The sequence below is a fragment of the Sylvia atricapilla genome, chromosome 3, assembly GCF_009819655.1.
Source record: "Sylvia atricapilla isolate bSylAtr1 chromosome 3, bSylAtr1.pri, whole genome shotgun sequence".
In the NCBI taxonomy this organism is placed as follows: domain Eukaryota; kingdom Metazoa; phylum Chordata; class Aves; order Passeriformes; family Sylviidae; genus Sylvia; species Sylvia atricapilla.
In genome coordinates, this window is record NC_089142.1 from 33957439 (window position 1) to 33975013 (window position 17575).

General features: G+C 38.4%; 1 protein-coding gene across 4 annotated transcripts in view; it reads right to left on the minus strand.

Annotated features, from left to right (window-relative positions):
- UBE3D (ubiquitin protein ligase E3D) overlaps positions 1-17575 on the minus strand; it is an 80097-nt gene that overhangs the window by 43354 nt on the left and 19168 nt on the right. For 3 of the 4 annotated variants that reach the window (XM_066315080.1, XM_066315079.1, XM_066315078.1), the window contains exon 8: positions 15585-15754. In XM_066315080.1, coding sequence (XP_066171177.1) covers positions 15585-15754 — 170 coding nt within the window. Of the gene's footprint in view, positions 1-11091; positions 12256-15584; positions 15755-17575 lie in introns of those variants that run through there. The other variant, XM_066315081.1, reaches the window with a different exon arrangement.

Consider the following 17575-nt stretch of genomic DNA (forward strand, 5'->3'; position numbering starts at 1 on the left):
GTAAACAAAGGCCACTTGCCCTGGCAAATGCATGTACACCTCTTCTAATAACACTCATTTCCTGAAGGGTGCAAGTGCGTAGCAGAGCTGTAGAAAAACAAAGTACTGTGTAAAAGCTCCTTCAGGGCACTGCTGACATCAATATATTACTCTAGTAAAAGCAAAGTAATTCCAGACAGCTCACCCTTAAAAGATTCATTCAATTTTAGGAAAGCCTGCTCATGGGACTCTTGCAACTGTCCTTATCAACCTATAGTTTTTCTCATCAAGGGCATTGACAATGCATTCCCCTAGATGAACACTTGTTTTACCGATATTGTGGGAAAAGTATAATCCAGAAGGTTTATCTCCAAAATTGTCCAAATAAAGCAGATGTGCTTGAAAGTCAGGGCAGAAGGAAGGTGGAGGTAACCAGCAGGACAGACAGAAAATATGAAATCACAGAATCATTTAGATTGCAAAAGATCTCTAAGATCACACAGTACCGCTGTTAACCTAACACTACCAAGTCCAAGTACTGTCACAAACACTTCATTTTCCCAGAGAGAAAAGAAACATTTTTGCCTTGGTGTTTTTTTTCCATAAACCAACCTCAAGAACTCACAGAATCCTATCAAGGGACTCTAGTGATGGGTCATAAATGTAGAGCACCTTCTCCTCACTGTCTGCACAATAGCCAGCATTCCCTGTGTGCAGCTGAGGTTCCCACCTGAAGGCTGAGACAACAGGCTGTCTCAGCCCCTCCAGGTATCATGACACTAAGTAGAAGGACCAGAGAAAACTCAAAATATCTTTGCTGTGTCCTGGGCTACATTCCCACAAAACTCTCACACAGGAATGATTTTACAGACTCTTTCCTCCCTCTTTCCTCTCTCAAGGTTGGAAACTCCAGTCATAAAACAGGAGACTCAGGAGGAAGACATAAATGTCTTTTCCAGAAATATTGGCTTGTCTAAACTTTTGAATGCCCCGATGTTTTCAATAACACTACTCTCCTGAAAGTGCCTTTACATCTCTCTATGGAACTATAATCTTTATTTAAAAATCATCAAAATGAGGTGTTACATTAGTGAACATAAAAAATGGGGTGTCAGCTATCCTATCACAAATACAAGGGCCCTTCACTTCACAGAAAATTTCCCTGTGTACAAATGCTATGTCCAGTATCTGAGAATTATTTTTCACCATGTAAAATGTGAAAGGTTGATAAAGAGGCAATCAAAAAATCCAAAACCATCATTCTAAACAGTGGCAAGGCACACCAAATACAAGAATTAAATTTTTGAACTAGTTCAGTACAAAAGGTTCCAAAAAAACTCATGATCAATATGCCCAGACCCATTGAGGGTCAGATGCTTAAGACCTATGCAATTTGAAATGCCCTTTAATTCACTTCAGTTCACTCAATAACTTCTCAAGTGAGCAAATTATTCTAAGAGCAAGAGGATAAAAAAAATGAAGCTGGAGACTGTAAAGATAATTTAGCTTTCAAAGAGAAGTAGAAATTCTCATAATGAAAACAAGGGCAGTGAACCAAGCTGCAGTACCTTAGCAAGGAATTTTATCAGTATATCTATTATAAAATAAATTTATATACAATGTTCAAGATTTTAAAAAACATATACTTACTATTCCTGATCTCTTATAACAACTCTAAGCCTCACAAATACAATGTCAAGAATTATTTTGAGTTATTTAAGCTTCTAGTTTCATCTGTGATTGACTTTTCATTTGTTTGAAGTCCTCCTTCATCCACTGTGACATTACTGAAGTCAGTACAAAAATACCTGGTTTGCTTGCCCAAAACAGCTACCAGATTATTTCCAAATTGGTGACTGACTGAAATACCTACAAAGCAGCAGCAGCTATGTCACATGTGCTCAACTGCAATTCTCATTCTTATCAAAATCTCAACTCTCACAGATGCTGCAGAAACAGCAAAAGAAGACCTCACAGTAGCAAAACAATTCAAGAGACGGACAATAATGGTTTGGTGCTTCATCAGATTTCAAGATTTACTAACTCTGCATCCTTAAAAGCAGAACTTTGTATCCTGACTGAATCATTCTACATTTAAGCAAGGTGAATACAAGGGCATTCCAAGACAATTTCCCCATCACTTATTGAAACAAAATATCATTATCTGGGGCACAGGAGAGATTACATATTCCTGTTGGATCTACACAGTGTAAAAATACATGCAGATGCTGCTTAAAGACCATCCCCAGCCACATTCAGGCTTTATTTTTTTCTTCAAGGTTGTCTGGGACTGTGCAGCTCTGTTACCTACAGAATGCCCTGTATGGACTGTCAGCGAATCTAAATACTTTCACAGCAAACTCTGAAAATTAGAATAGCAGAAATTTACCCAAAGGAAGGCTGAATGGAATAGTGTACATACTTATCAATCTATAACCTTTACAAAAGGAGAATGCCTAGTTTCTTGAGAGAGACAAAGAATGCACTTAAGTTTCTGGATAGACAGATTGCTCAGGTTTACAAAAGGAGTGAAAATGTCTAGAGCAACTCTGGTGCTTTGAAAGTATGGAACTTAAAACTTTCTGCCAGCTGCACTGTGGCCTCCTATAAAATATCATTCCTAAAATTATGAGGTTCCATTTTTATAATTTAATTAAATGCCCTAATATTACATCAGATTTTTCATTTCCAAGCCTGTGGAAACAATTTAATTTCCTAATTACTAAAAAAAAAAAATAGAGTTGAACATAAAATATCTCATTAAATACATTCCACTTAATTTTCCTTCTAGAGTTTCCCAGGAAAATGAAGTAGAGGGATGCTAAACTGAGGCCCCAACAGTGGCATACCTGAGTAAAAATTAGAGAAAGACTAGAGACTTGGGTGCTGAAGAGTGAGACTAAGAAAGCAGATTAACGTACAGGAGAAATAATCCTCCTGCTAGGGAATGACATCTATCTTCCATCTTTTACTTTTTCTTCAGTATTGCAAGTAGTTTTCTTCTAACAATGCTAAGGATTTCCCCTGCTGGTTCCTAATACAGTGAAATGGTCTTAAAATTCAAGAGCTGCTGGCACTCCAATTTGCATTTTGTATTTGTTAATAGTAACTGTGGCTTTGCAGTAAAGGAATTCAGAGGGAAGATCCCTCATACCTTTCTCTATGATTTCAATTCTATGTTTATCAAATTCTCTTCATTTTTAAAGTGGTGTCTGAAGAGCAGCTTTGCTTTGCATGACTAAACATAGGAAAGCTTTTGTCTTCAATAAGGGTTTAGATATATAATCCCAAATCTCAGTGGGCCTTATTAAAGCAACATCATAAATTTTTTTACACTTTCTTTTGCGTTTGGAAAAAAAAAATTGCTCTACATATCAGTCTGAGTTTATACTGACTAATGCGGCCTTAGGGAAGGGACTGTTGAAATTCACACATCTAGTCATTAGAAATGGATTGATAGATGCAACTATGATAAATCAGCATGGGTTTATTAAGTAAGGCAGTTACAGGTGAAAAAAAGAAGACATTCAGAACCAATGTTTAAATGCTGTAAAGCTGGTGTAACTTGCTATTTCTGTGCACTGTGAGGTACTTGCACCACTCAGTTTTGGTGCTCAGTGACCTGATGGATGAGCAGGGGTGAGATAGCTGATGAAGTTATTGGTCTCAGCAGTTGACCCTGCCTGGACACCTGAACAGCTCACCATCACTCATTTCCTAAACTGCCATGGTTCAATGTGCAGTGTTTTTAAGCAATCCAAAATTGGCAACAATTTACTTTCCACCATATGCTCTAAACTTCAGGAGCTGAGGACTTGACTGTCAAGTGGCTCAGATGTCTGTGCTGCAAAAGCAAGGCAAACAGTTGGTGCAGTAACCTCACCTAAGACCATGACTAAAAAGATGAGTTGGCTTCTGCAAGACTGAGTTTCCCACCTAGGCCATGCAGGGAGAGTGGCAAGGAGGCAGCAGCAAACCCAGTTAGCAATGTGGTATCCCCTTGCTTTGTTACCAATGGTCATACCACGGTACCCAAGTAAGGCTCTAACCACAAACCACAGGAATGAAGAACTAAGTAGAAAATATAGCCCTAACAGGAGCTCACTGCCACCGTCACATCAGTCAGCAGCCTCAACACTGTCACTGGTACCAGAGGGACAATGTCTTTGATACCCTGCCCTAATAGCACTGAAACAGGTGTGCATGCAGTGTAAAACAGCCACAAATAGTAACACTGGTTTTGTCAGAACAACAAACCAGGCAAGTGACGGAGAAATTATTTAACTAAAAAAAAAAATCAAATTAAATCAAAGTTGAATGAACCAATGGTCTGTATGATGAGAGGCACTACTGTTACCCTGTACATAAAGCTTTAAGTTCCCTAGCCACAGTATAAAGCACTTGCCTGGGTGTTCTTACAGACGTTATTCCTACCAGCTGTGCCACATGAAGATTTATACATGCTCCATAAACTTTAATTTCCTTTTTAAGTCCTGTTATACCAAGCAGGGGGCTATTTCTAAAGTTGAAATGGATTTTCAGAACAATATAAAGACAAAAATGTTTTCTGGCCTCTGATTTTTAAACCTTTGGGTAAAATTAAATCTCTTCCACAGCACTGTTGATATTCCATATAGAAATATTCACAAATACCAGGCACTCCAGAACATTATGTCTGAATCCAAAGGGAGAAGTTATCCTGCTGTACAAAAAAATGCTGTAATCACTGTTCACAAAAATCTCTCAGCTTGATGCTTTGAAGTTGTTTTTTTTTCCTGATGTACTGACTTCAGAAGAGAAGGAAATTCAGTATTTCAAGATGCAATTACCCATAGCAAAGCAAGGAACACCACAAATAATAGAAGTTTGATCCTGAATTGATCCTGAATTTGCCGACAGCAAAATTTATTCTTTCTATTTATTCAATCTAAACCATTGCCAAACAAAAACTTAATGACTAAAGTTAGAATTTCATATATGTCATATTTTCCCTTTCACACTGAAACCACATATTTAATAGAAGAGTTTATTTTTATCATCATTTTCCCTCTCCAGAAAAAAATTATACCTCTCGCAAAAATTGTACAGAAGCTCACTCTATGCAGGTAGCACAAAATTGAAGTATCAGATGTGGCTAGAAGTCAAATTTAACAAGCAATTAAATCCTAAATAAATATAACCAGCAGTCAAGAGCACAGCTTCCTCTCCTAAAAAAAATCCTTCAAGTTAAGTCAAAATCCTAAACCAGTATAGATTTTTTACATATTTTACTACATCCCACAGCTCACTTTGGAAACTCACAGCCAGACCGACTGCATATTTGGAAAGACTTAACTTTCCACAAGCCCCTTTTCCATGTCCTCTGCCAGTATGTGTCCTCACATGTCTGTCAGTTTTCCACAGCACAGGGAAATACTCTTCCATAAATAACCCCTCCACCCTTCCCAAAACTGTCCCTAGTTTTAACACCTCCTCTCCTCAGAGCTATTTCCCAAGTTTTCCCTTTCAACTATTCTGAAGCTTTCCCCCTTCTGCTACAGCAGAGATTTATTTAACAGTGCCTGTTTAATCCTGGCTGATGCTGATGGAGCCCTGGCAGCTCTTAGACAGAGCTGTCCAGAGTCCTGCTGTCCAGCTGCAGACACAAGGCACAGCAGGAGGAATCACACAAGGCCACACACCACCCTTGTGAGAGCACTGTGGGGGCTGCACCACACACATACACATTGACACGGTGAGATTAGTGAATGCAGATTGGTTTGCCTCTTTAGTTTTATGAGCTTTCTTAAAATTTTATGGGTCAAGAAAAAGGGAAAGCTAAGTCTCAGCTTAGAAGCACAAGATAGAGGATAAGGGAGGCATGCAGCCTGGCAGCCGAGGTCTGGACATGAGCAAGAGCAGAAGAAAAAAAGGAACAGAAAGGCGATTTAGATGGAATACTTAAATCTACATTTAAACCAAGTCAATGCTGATGCAGGAATTGATGTTACAGATAGACTAAAACAGATTTTTGATAAAAGGCACTGAAGTAGGCATGGAAAAACTGTGTAATAGACACCAGCTCAATGAGAAGTCTTTGAGTAGATGATCTTGTTTAAACAGGAGATGCAACAGCTGAAAATGAGACTGCTATAAACCTTTTGTATATAAAGTTAATTAGCATGGACTTCAGATATAGGACAACACACCATAGGTAAAGAAATAAACCCACACTTGATAATTAACAGATGGTTGAAAATTACAGTCCAATCAAGACTGTGACGCCAGTGTGGCTCTCTATGCAAAGATGTTCTGAGACTGAAAGGATTGCTGGCCCAAAACATTTCAGGCTTACATGTGTGGGAAGGGGCAGGTCAGGTCTTGACCTTTCAGGAGGTGACGCCCTGCCCTACACATTGCCAGGCCTCTATCCCAGCCCTGCAGAGGCTGCCAATCCTGGGACACCAGAGCCAATACTCCACACTTGCCTCTGGAGCCACATTCTAGCCCCAGGGTGGCCAAATGACCAGAAGTCCCACCTGGGGGAGACAGGAAAGCCAAAGGGTATCTGAGCCAGGACATGCAGTGAGCACATCTTGACCCTACCTCTTCTTGGAATTTCTATCAGCTGAAACCTGCTGGAACCAGGAGTGGTAGCCATACTTGTCCTTTTCTGTCTGTCTTTCTCTTTCTTCTGCTAATTCCTTCTCATAATTTTGAGTAACATAAAATTGGATGGGATTGGAGTTTGCTAAGTTAATGCTTTGGGAAGTTACTTCTATGTTAATTGAATGTTGCTCTATATTTTTGTCGAAGTTCTCCAATTTTCCAAAGTTGCCAGTAAAATTTTTTTACAGTCTTGACCTCTTCAGAATATCTTGTCAGTATTCTTCCTGTGCATCAGAGTACATAAAAAACTGTAAGCCCTTTTAAGAGTCTTGTCAAGCAAGTTTTTGGGGCCTTACAGGTGTCACTCCAAATTGCTTCCAGAGAGCAGAAGAGATATGTTGAAGGTGATTTTGAAAGTCTTCTGGCAGGTGAGTGACAGAGGTAGAAAACTAAACTAGATATTTTAAGTTAAAATACTCACCTCCCTGCAATAACAGTTACTGGGCTGTTACTCTCATGGCCACACATGGGAAAACAGGCATGGTCAATCCAACATCTCTTTTTTGAGTAGATCTAATAGTCCAGTCTTTTGGAAATTACTTGGCTGAAGCTCTAAACTTCTGCACAACTTTATTCCCTGGAACAACCCTTCCTAGCTTTCCAGTCAGATCTCCTCCACATCTTCCTCAAACATTCATGCCCACATATGGTGAGATGGATTCACAACTGAATGAAGGACAGATCCCAGAGGGTCGGCACTAGTGGCACAGGGTCTAGTTGGAGGCCTGTCACTAGTGATGTTCTCCAAGGTTCAGTAGTAGGCCCAGAATTGTTTAACTTATTCCTCCATGACTTGGATGAGAGGAGGCCTCCTCAGCAAGTTTACTGACAACAAAGCTGGAGGAGTGGCTGCTACTCCAGAGGGCTCCGCAGCCCCTCAGAAGGACCTCAACAGAGTGGAGAGAGAGGCAGAGCAGAATATTCTGAAATTCAACAAAGGCAAGTGCAGGGTCCTGCACCTGGAGAAGACTAACCCCTGGCTCCACTACAGGCTAGGGACCAACTCACTGTGAGATGGACCTGGGGGTCCTAGCGGAGAACAAGCTGTCTATGAGTCAGTTGTCCTTTGTGGCCAAGAAGGACAGTGGTATCCTGGGGTACATTACGAAGAGCATAGCCAACAGGTCAAGGGAGGTGATCCTGCCCCTCTACTCAGCTTTGGTGAGGCCACATCTGGAGTCCAATTCTGGGCTTCCCAGTACAAGAGACATGGAGCTCCTGGAGCAGGTCCAGTGGAAAATAAAGTTGGTGAGGTGACTGAAGCATCTCTCTTACAAGGAAAGGCGGAGGGAACTGAGCCTGTACAGTCTGGAGAAGGGACAACTGAGAGGAGACCTCATCAATGTCTGTCAGTATCTAAAGAGAGGGTGTCAGAGGTTGGAGCCAGGCCCTTCTCAGTGGTGCCAAGCAATAGGGCAAGAAGCAATGGGCAGAAACTGATGCACAAGTTCCACCTAAGTATGAGGAAGAACTTTTTTTACTGTGCAAGTGACTGTGTATTGGAACACATAGCCCAGAGCAGTTGTGGAGTCTCCCTCACTGAAGATATTCAAGAACCATCTGGATTCAATTCTGTGCCATATGGTCTAGGATGACCCTGCATGAGCAGGGAGGTTGGACCAGATGGCCCCACAGTGGTGCCTTCCAACATTACTCACTCTGTGATTCAGTGAAAGGTATCACTTATTATGTTTATTAATTATACAAATAATTTAATTTATAGCTTAAGGCCAGTATTCAGAGGAGCCAGCATAAGAATTGCTTGTTCTGTTTTGATTCTACAGCACTCAAAACAGGCAACCAGCAGCAATATCTCATTGTTGCTCCACACACAAAAATGGAGGTATCCTGACCAATTTTATAAATAAGCCTTTCTTCTTTGGTCTCATATACTCCCAATTTGCTTTAGCATTACCAATTTAAAAATATCTCAAGTAAAATTGGCAGCTTAAATCACTGAGTATTGTTAGTTTACACAGCATGTAATGGAGAAATACATCAGAAACAACAAATGCTAATTAATTTAAAACAGGCCAAGATCCTAAAATCCAATAAATAAATCAAATTTTGAGGTTTAAGTAGTTCATGTCAGCCTTCTGTCCAGTAAGTTTTTTATAAGATTTGCTTTTTCACTTTTGGGTCATTATTTGATTCCTGCCTGCTCAAATAGACCCCGTCATTTTAAAGGCATTACAGGAGTTGAGTACTTACAGCTCCCAAGCGAACCCAACAGTCTTTAGAAGTCTGTGAGAAACAAACTGCAAGCATCCAAGTGGAAATCTGCTATGTTTGATGTATGATTATAGAATAACCCTCAATGGATCAGCACTATCGTATTTAGGCTGGCTTTAAATAAAGCAGTGTTACAAGGAAAGCAAAATGAGAGATATAAATATACGTAGTAAGACTTGAGTAAATGTGACATTGATTTCCTTCCAGCAAGTAAGTCTAGCCCCTAACTGTAATCAGCAAGAACACTGCATGCTGCAGTTTAGGATCTCCATGTCCATTTAGCTGGTGAGAATTCTGAATTGTGGTTTGCTAATCCCCACCCAAAATATAGCAGGACATCATTTCATGGGAGGTTAAAAGAGTACTACACATCAGTAGTGAACTTCTGCAACTTGTCCCTTGATTGTGGAGACAGAGAGCTCTAGAAGGACAAAAAGTATTTATTCAAACAGATAATCAAAAGATGAAAGAACAGACAGTAAAGGGCAGGGCTGTATCTTCTGATATCCTTTAAACAACTACAGAGCTGAGCACTACAAGAAAGTGCTCACATGCTACTCTGAAGAGCATTTCTGGATGTTGGAGGGATGATACAGAACTACATGCTGAAGTGCTCTGACCCAGAATGGCATTTATGTCATTCCTATCATCCTGCCAGTGTTATTAACTACCCAGTAATGCAGCTGTTTCTGACAACACATTTTAAAGTAGTTTCAGATAGTCTTGCTGCTTTTAATTTTTTTGCCACCCAACTTGACATTTCTCTTATTGCCAATCCTAAGATTCCTCAAAGAGCTGAACTACAGCAAGATGAGCCAAAGACATATGAAAACTACCAAAATTGTGCTTACCTGAATTGCAGTGTTTCACAAATAAATATGAAGAATATGGAAAAAAAGTATAAGCCTGAAATTTATTTTTTGTTTTACCATATTACAGAATCGCTAATCCTGAATCAAAAGCATATTTGTGATCAGAGATTTTAAGGCATATTTATCTATTTTTTTCTTAAAAAAATTAGACCATAAGTAGTTAAGCAATAGCCCTTACAGTCAATTTCCTATTTTTACATTGCCAATTATTCTGTAGATAGCATTTAACACTTTTAATGCAGAGAACAAAAGCTGCAAGACAAGTACTAATACTTTCATCTTTCACAATACACAAGAAGAAGAGCAGGCTATCAGTCAGATTATCAACAAAAGGATAAATGATTTGGGACAGCAAGTCCCATTTTAAAAAACAGTCACAATCCTTCCACCTCTGACTTCAACATGAAATTTCAAAAGATGACCAAAAAAAGCAACCTAAGCAAAAAACTCAGCTAGAATGATAAAATGAGCAAAATTTTTGAACAAAAATGTAAGAATTTATTCAGTAGACAAAAAGTTTATTCCAAGTTTTTTCTACTTCAATTAGTACTTCTAAGACCATTTTAAATAGCAAAGATTAGATACCAAAAATACAACTGCTCTGAAGAGCAGAAAGATATATCAGATCTGTGTTTAGGTGCTAAGAACTAAGTTCCTAAGTAACTGCCATAAAAGGCTGCTTGCTGTACATGGCAGGTGTAGTTTCAAGAAACAAGAAAGTCAGGATATATCTCCTGAAAGTTATACTTAAAAGTTGCATATACTTTTTTCCAAGAGGTGGGAAAGGATGTTAACAGTACTGAAGAGCAGTCTGCTGCCTAAGTATCAGATTTTCATGAGGCTTATAGCTTGCACATATCTATCAAAATCTGAGAAGTATTCTTTTCCTTCCTGTCCCAAAACCCTGATTGGCATCAGGCTGTATCTTTTAAAATTTTTTGCCTTACTGTTCAGGTATCTCTTCTAAGGCTACTCATCCCACCCATGGTGTCAGTTCTCATAACTTGATACCATGAAATAATTCAAGGGAACAGAAAAAAAACCTTGAAACAAACCAGATTCTTCATGTTCCATTACAATCACATCCACTCTTTTAATTATTCCAGACAGGGAAATCAGCTTACAGAGAGCACAAACCAGAGAGACACTGGTCACTCCTCAGTCAATCAATTATTGATCTGTGCGATCCCATGTGTTTCCTACAGGCAAGAGTCACTGAAAAACTACAAAATCTCAGATGATCAAAAAATCAGTGAACTAGGACACAGTTTGATGTTTTTATGAGAAGTGAATTACTCTAGAGTCATATACAGAATGAAAGCCATTCTTGGGAGAAATAAACAACATTCTGGAATACATCAATAACAGCTTCATAAACAGCTAACTAGATATGGACTGTAATAAAAGCGCTAGGACTCAAACCCTCCAGGTTTTCAGCCACAAACTCAATTTTCCAGTTAATTCCTGTCCCTCTAAAGCTAATAAAATGAACAATTTCTGGAAGTAATTTTTCAAGTCCCAAATTATAAGCAGCAAATTTTTACATGGGAAAAGGTTTCTGCAAAAGCTGTAAACTATTCAGAGGGACTCTAGATGCATATGAGATACAAAAAGCTATCAATGACCTTTTGACAAAGCTTTGCCTAGCACTCTACTCTAAAGGGAAAAGTGCAATTTTCCTCCCCCTGTACCTTCACATATATTTTCTGAGATCAAGTTATGGTCAAATTGCCATGTAACCGCATTTTCAATTTTCTTCATACATTTTTACAACACTCTCACTTCAGCAGTATTTACTATTATCACTCCCAGCAGCTAAGGCTGTTTGCATAAGGTGTTATTTGCCAAGAACCTGCTACTTGAAAGGAAGACCTCTTCTGTCTGCACAGCAGATTTGTAGGTGGAGAAAAGTAGCTTGTGGAGAGCAAAGTGGAGGGAATCAACATAATCACAAGCCCATGATCCATAAAGGACGTAGCAGAAAATGCATGATGTATCCTTCTCTAATGGAACTCAAACACATTTATAAGATACTTTTTTCATGCAGTTTCAACAAATTTGCTGTAGAAAAACTGTCATTAAGCTCCCTCAAGGGCTAAAAGCCTAACTGCAGACAGACTTACCCAGAAATTCTGTTATCACACATAACACACCCTGCCCTGTTTCAGTGCTGAAGGAGTAAGATAGAAATCACTACAACACTTAAAGGCTACCCTCAGGAAGATCAGTGATATACAGCTCTAAGGAGAAATTACAAGAACTACAATAAATAGCATGTCTGGATATACTTAACCCTATTTAAAGTTCACAATGCCTTTAAAGTTACTTAACGTCATCAAGCAAAGCAGCCTAATATACAGAAAATACCCACAGCACAACTGTTAAGAATTCCTTGCCAAAATAAAGGTATATGGAAAGAGTCTCCACATGAAATCTTCACAGTTGGTTCCTATCCCATATGTCAGTTGCCCTCCCAGAGACAGGAAGAAGAGAGATGCTTCTTCCTTCCACAGACAACACCGAGCTGGGAAAGGCCATCAGCAGGACACATATTGAGAACAAAAACAGCCACAAACAAGAAAGAAAAAAATTATGAACAAAATTAGAATGTAATTTGGTAAAGGACACCTACACAAAAACAAAGAGGAACGCTGCTTATTAGACTGCAATCTACCTGGAAAGGAGCTGATGATCAACACAGATCAACAAATCTGACATGAAATCAGCGTATTGTTGAGGCCACAAAATGGGTAGTTACATTCACAGCAGTGCTCAGCCTAACTCAGACCACAGCTTTGTCAGAAAAGACTTCAGGATCTGCCACTCCTAAACAGTGATCACTCCAAATGGGTAATTACCACTCAGCAGCCAGTAAAGGACCATGGACATTTATCCTACTTGAATGTTTGTTTCCTTTGCATTATTAACATTTAGAGCAATACTGAATGTAAGGTACAGTGATAGATATGCCAGCGATTTTACTGGAGGAAAGAGAGTTCTGTTGCTCAATGAAGCAGTGCTGTTCACAGGACATAATTTCTAGTTTAAGGGAAAACCAGTTCTGTATCCAAGGAAGAGAAATAAGCATTAAGTTAATTACAAAGAATTGTAAAACTGAGCTCGGTAAAAAGGAGGGATAAAATGAGTTCTCAAGTGAGACAATAAATTCCTTCTGACACCTCAAAAGCTTGAAATGAAGATCACATTCAAAAGCTACTACATTCCCCTCAAGAAAAATATCCAAGTGTATCCCCAGGAAAGGGTGCCTGAATCTGAATTATTAGGCAATATCAGTCAGACTCTCTTTAGCAACAACAGCATTTGCCAAGGAAGAATTTCATAAAGCCCAAGACCTCAACTGCTACAATGGAACCATGTATTCATCTCACAGTAAGTATAAGTACAGATTTTGTTTCATTTCTTCACCCATGTTTTACAAATATGTGATTACATTATTATTTAGATGTTAAAAACAATACTTTTACTTCTAGTTAACTTTAATCTGCTTTAGCCTACAGCCCAGCTAACCAGCACAGACTCTGCAGCATCCACAAGAAAGGCACTTCCCCTTCCATCACACAGACCAGATTCTGGCCCTACCAGAAGTGGACAGAGGGACTCGGAGCACTGTGCGCAAGTGCACCCAGGGACTCAGAGCAACTGAAGAGACCCTCTGACATAAAACAGGATGCCAGAGTGCACATTTATCCCTTGCAGCTACTGGGGTCTGCTGGGGTTTGGGTCACATGCAGATTTCCTGTTGATCCATTTCTATTCTGGAGGTGTCCTTTGGTTATTCCCCTCTTATGGGAAGCAGGCCATGGGCTCTGAAACCGTTTCATTATTCCAAAGGTAGGTGTATGTGCAGAAGCAAGCAAGGTAAGTGCTACGAATTTGATCAGAATGTGGGCATCTGAAAGTTTTGGAACTTGCACTAATTAAGAAATCAGACATTTTGTTCAGAATTCTTAAAATAATATTTGAGTTCTAAATGCAAACATATGAAATCAAATAAATCATACTGGGTCTTATATTTTTGCTTATGCTGTGTTTACATTCCTGTTCAATACAGAAAGACTTCAGTCTGATTTTATAGATTCAGGTGGTACTTGAGGCCAGCTGATAAATGAATTAGTGGAAACAGACTGAACTGCCAATGTCCTTTTTACTGCTCTTTCCTAGAAATATAAAAATGGAAAAAACAACACTAAACCCACAGTTTGGTTTCTGAAGCTTAAAAAGAATCCTCTACACTTTCACTTCCATTATTTCACTTGTCCAGGAACTGAATAGAGAAATTACCAATTACTACCAGAGAAGAATTAAAACCTCAGTTGTCCCTTATGCTCACTAAAAAATCCCAAAGATAAATACAAAGTAGCAGAGCAGAAAAAAAAGTTGAAAAAAAGTGATTTCTCACAAGTCTATCTGTAGAAATCGAACTGAATATAATCCCCCTGAGAACTCCATTCAAGAAAAGCATTTGTGAATACTAGCAAAATGACTAAGTAGATGACTTTTATCTCAATAACATGTCAGAGTAGATGAATGTGTGTTAAGACAATTTTAAGTTTTCTCAGTGATAAAGAAATGAAACTTGAAAAGCAAAACTGTAAGTTACACTTCTGTAAGACATAAGAGTAGTAAGTGAAATATCCCTCATTTTAGACAGATTCTCACAAAATATCTTCCATTCTCAGAATAAGCCGTTCAAATGATAATACTTTTGCATGCATTTTGGAACCCTAAATAATGTTTAGATCATAAGTGTTTCCAAACCCATCTTCTGAAGTTATTACATCAATAAAAATAGCATTTTCCCTTACATGACTAACATTAACCATGTCGAATGACCTTTTCTCTAAATATTAGTATTTCGCATTCTCTCCATTCATCAGAGTTTATTTCCTCTATTCAATATTGCATCTGCTTGAAATATAAAAAGAATACACTTGGCAACATCCAGGATAAACACACTACAATGAATCACACACTCCTGTAAGGTGTATGTTTCTCTTACAAAAATATTAAATTCATATACACATTTGATTGTCTGTGAAAACATTTCTGTTGTACTTTTATGAGGTCTTGGGCTATACATTATTTGTGTACTGACTGAATCTGGAGCGAATGTCTTCACCCATACTGATTTAAATCTTTCACCTAGTTTCCAAAGTTTAAAGAAAAAACAACAACAACAAATCACACTATAAGTGTGGCTTACACAGAATCGATGCTTTCTTTTCTATCACTGCACAAAGAAAGCAGTAAATTATGCTTAAATCATACTTCATCACTTGCAAACATTGGACCTACTGCTTAATCAACATGCTCTTATCTTGGCTCTCCAATGGATAAAGGTTTTAACATATTAGGCAGCGTATGTTTTTCATAATGTCAAATCCAAAGCTTGCTGAAATCAAATGCTTCCTTCATGAGGGCTCCAGTACACTCAGACGTATCAAAGAAAAACTTTTTTATGACACTGTACTTAACTACCTTCTTCACCTCTTCTCTTTTCCCTTCTCTCAGGGCCCTGCTTCTTTTTAAAATATCATCACTGGGCTGAAAGCAAATTAAATTTAAACACTAATACCTAAGTCATGTGCCCTTAGAAACAACAAACTCTTTGGGCTATATTTTGATATTACAATGCAATCTAACAACCAGATTCTCTCTGGCTGTAACAGAACCCAAATATCATTCCTCTGGCACTTTGCTTAAAGAAATATTTTAAGAAATATGCAAAGAGGATTATATCTCAGATCAACAAACTGTCCAAAGAACATGAAAGAAATACTGATGCAAAGCAAATGAATACCAGAATCTGGGTTCAAAAAAGACTTTACTTACTCCTTATTTCTGCATTGAATGCATGGCTGGTAAAGGACTTTGACAGCATTCCAGGTTCCCACTGGTCCAGAGCTAGGTGCGACGATATCTCCAAACAGTGTAAAATCATTATGGGAGGAGGAACTTCCTAAAGACTCTACCAGCAACGTGTCAGAATTTAAAAGCCATATCTATAAATGAAAAATAATTTAGTTTACTGTAGTTTACATACACTTCATTTTGCTAATTTACCCTGACCCTAAATCAGCTGATACTAAAGCCACATTCTTACAAAGTTTCTAACAAAGTATTAACAGACATAAATTGATATTTTATTAGTCAGCACAGTCAGCACAGGTTCTAGTGGAGAAAAAAAGGGGTAATACAATACTGATTTATCAGTCATTCTTAAGATGATTATTCTGAAGCTGCTTCTTTTTGTGACAGTAGCACATTCCCTTTAGTAGGAACAAAAGAAATAGTCCAAAGTAAATATTATTTCTCCAATTTCATAATTTTTTAGGCATTAGTCAAGCATATGGTGTTGAGGGCTAAAGACAGGGAACTGAAAGACAGCCTACTGAAATGCAGAAAATTGAGGCTTTTTAGAAAAAGCATGGTAGTTATGACTCTATGGAGCTAATAATTCATGCAAGGAAAAAGACAACAATTAACATGGTCTAAAAGTTATGCTGAAATCTACAAACAGCTGCAGCAGACCCTCACTTAGAAAATAAATACCAAATTTCATAATGGGTCTGCATTCTTCAGCAGCACCATTTGCTCACAGCAATTTGACAAACATTTATTGGGGAGAGTTTTAAAAAATCTAAACTTTTTTCATCCCATTATGGATCTTATTTAATCTCCGTGTGATTTGGTATCAGTGTTCTGACTTGGATCCAGGGCTTTCCTGCTAAACACCATACAAGTAAGTCAGGATTTTCCTTAATTCACAGCCTGCAGTAGTGAAGTGATGATCCAACTTAACAATGGAAATCAATTTTTACAAATCTGGCTCCTCTATGAAATGTTTATATATGAAATATTTATCATAGGAAATGGGATTTATACAGTGTTGCTCACTAGAGAGCAATCTTCTGCTTCTCATGATCTAATCAGCTTCAAGTAAAACCAGTTACATGATGTTAGGTAGCAGACACATGATATCCCCTGTGGAGGGAGACAGCAGTCATTAACAGGACACATAGTATATGTTGTAATTGAATGTGACAGTAACAATTTATCAGAGCCCAAGGCTCAGAACATTACAGCAGAAGCTTCATAAAGAAGGAATGAGATATATTGATAAAGATATCTTGGGAGGGGATAGGAGGAGGAGAATCACTTTAACATATGCACATGAATGATGACAAGCAACTGCACTTGGCTCTGCAAGTGGTTGTTCATCAGTTTTGCTCTGGTAATTCACTGTACACATTTATAGCCTAAACTGCAAAATATACCTCATTAGCTAGGACCATTACACAAGGTGCTTAAAGCCAAGTGCTGAAGAGCTGTTGGAAGAAAATGGTGCAGAAACACAGGCCAGTGCCAAGACAAACTGAATAGAGTTTCTTTCTTTTGAAATTTCTAACAATTCTGGGTGAAAGGAGCTTCCAGGGGCGCTTTTCAGAAGAGGAATAGCCTTCAAACTAGACATAGGAACAATGTAGCAATATCTGTCTGCTCAGAGAAGCCCTCTGCAATCTGCTGTGGAGAGAAGCAACCAAAGCATTTCATTTGTAACTTAGTCCATTTGAAAAGCACTTTTATATACACCAAGTGCTACATGTGGCATCTTGCAATCATGTTCTAGAACATGTATGAATGACTTTGTCTCAAGAGCAATCCAACAGATTTGTATTAATAATTTAGCACACAATACAGAGAAAGCGAATGAATCTCGGGGGGTAGACAGATGCCCAGCCATGACCAAAATCTACTTCTGAACTACAGTTACTTCTTCAGGAAGTATTTTCATTCTTTTCTTCACATATGAATTATTTTTT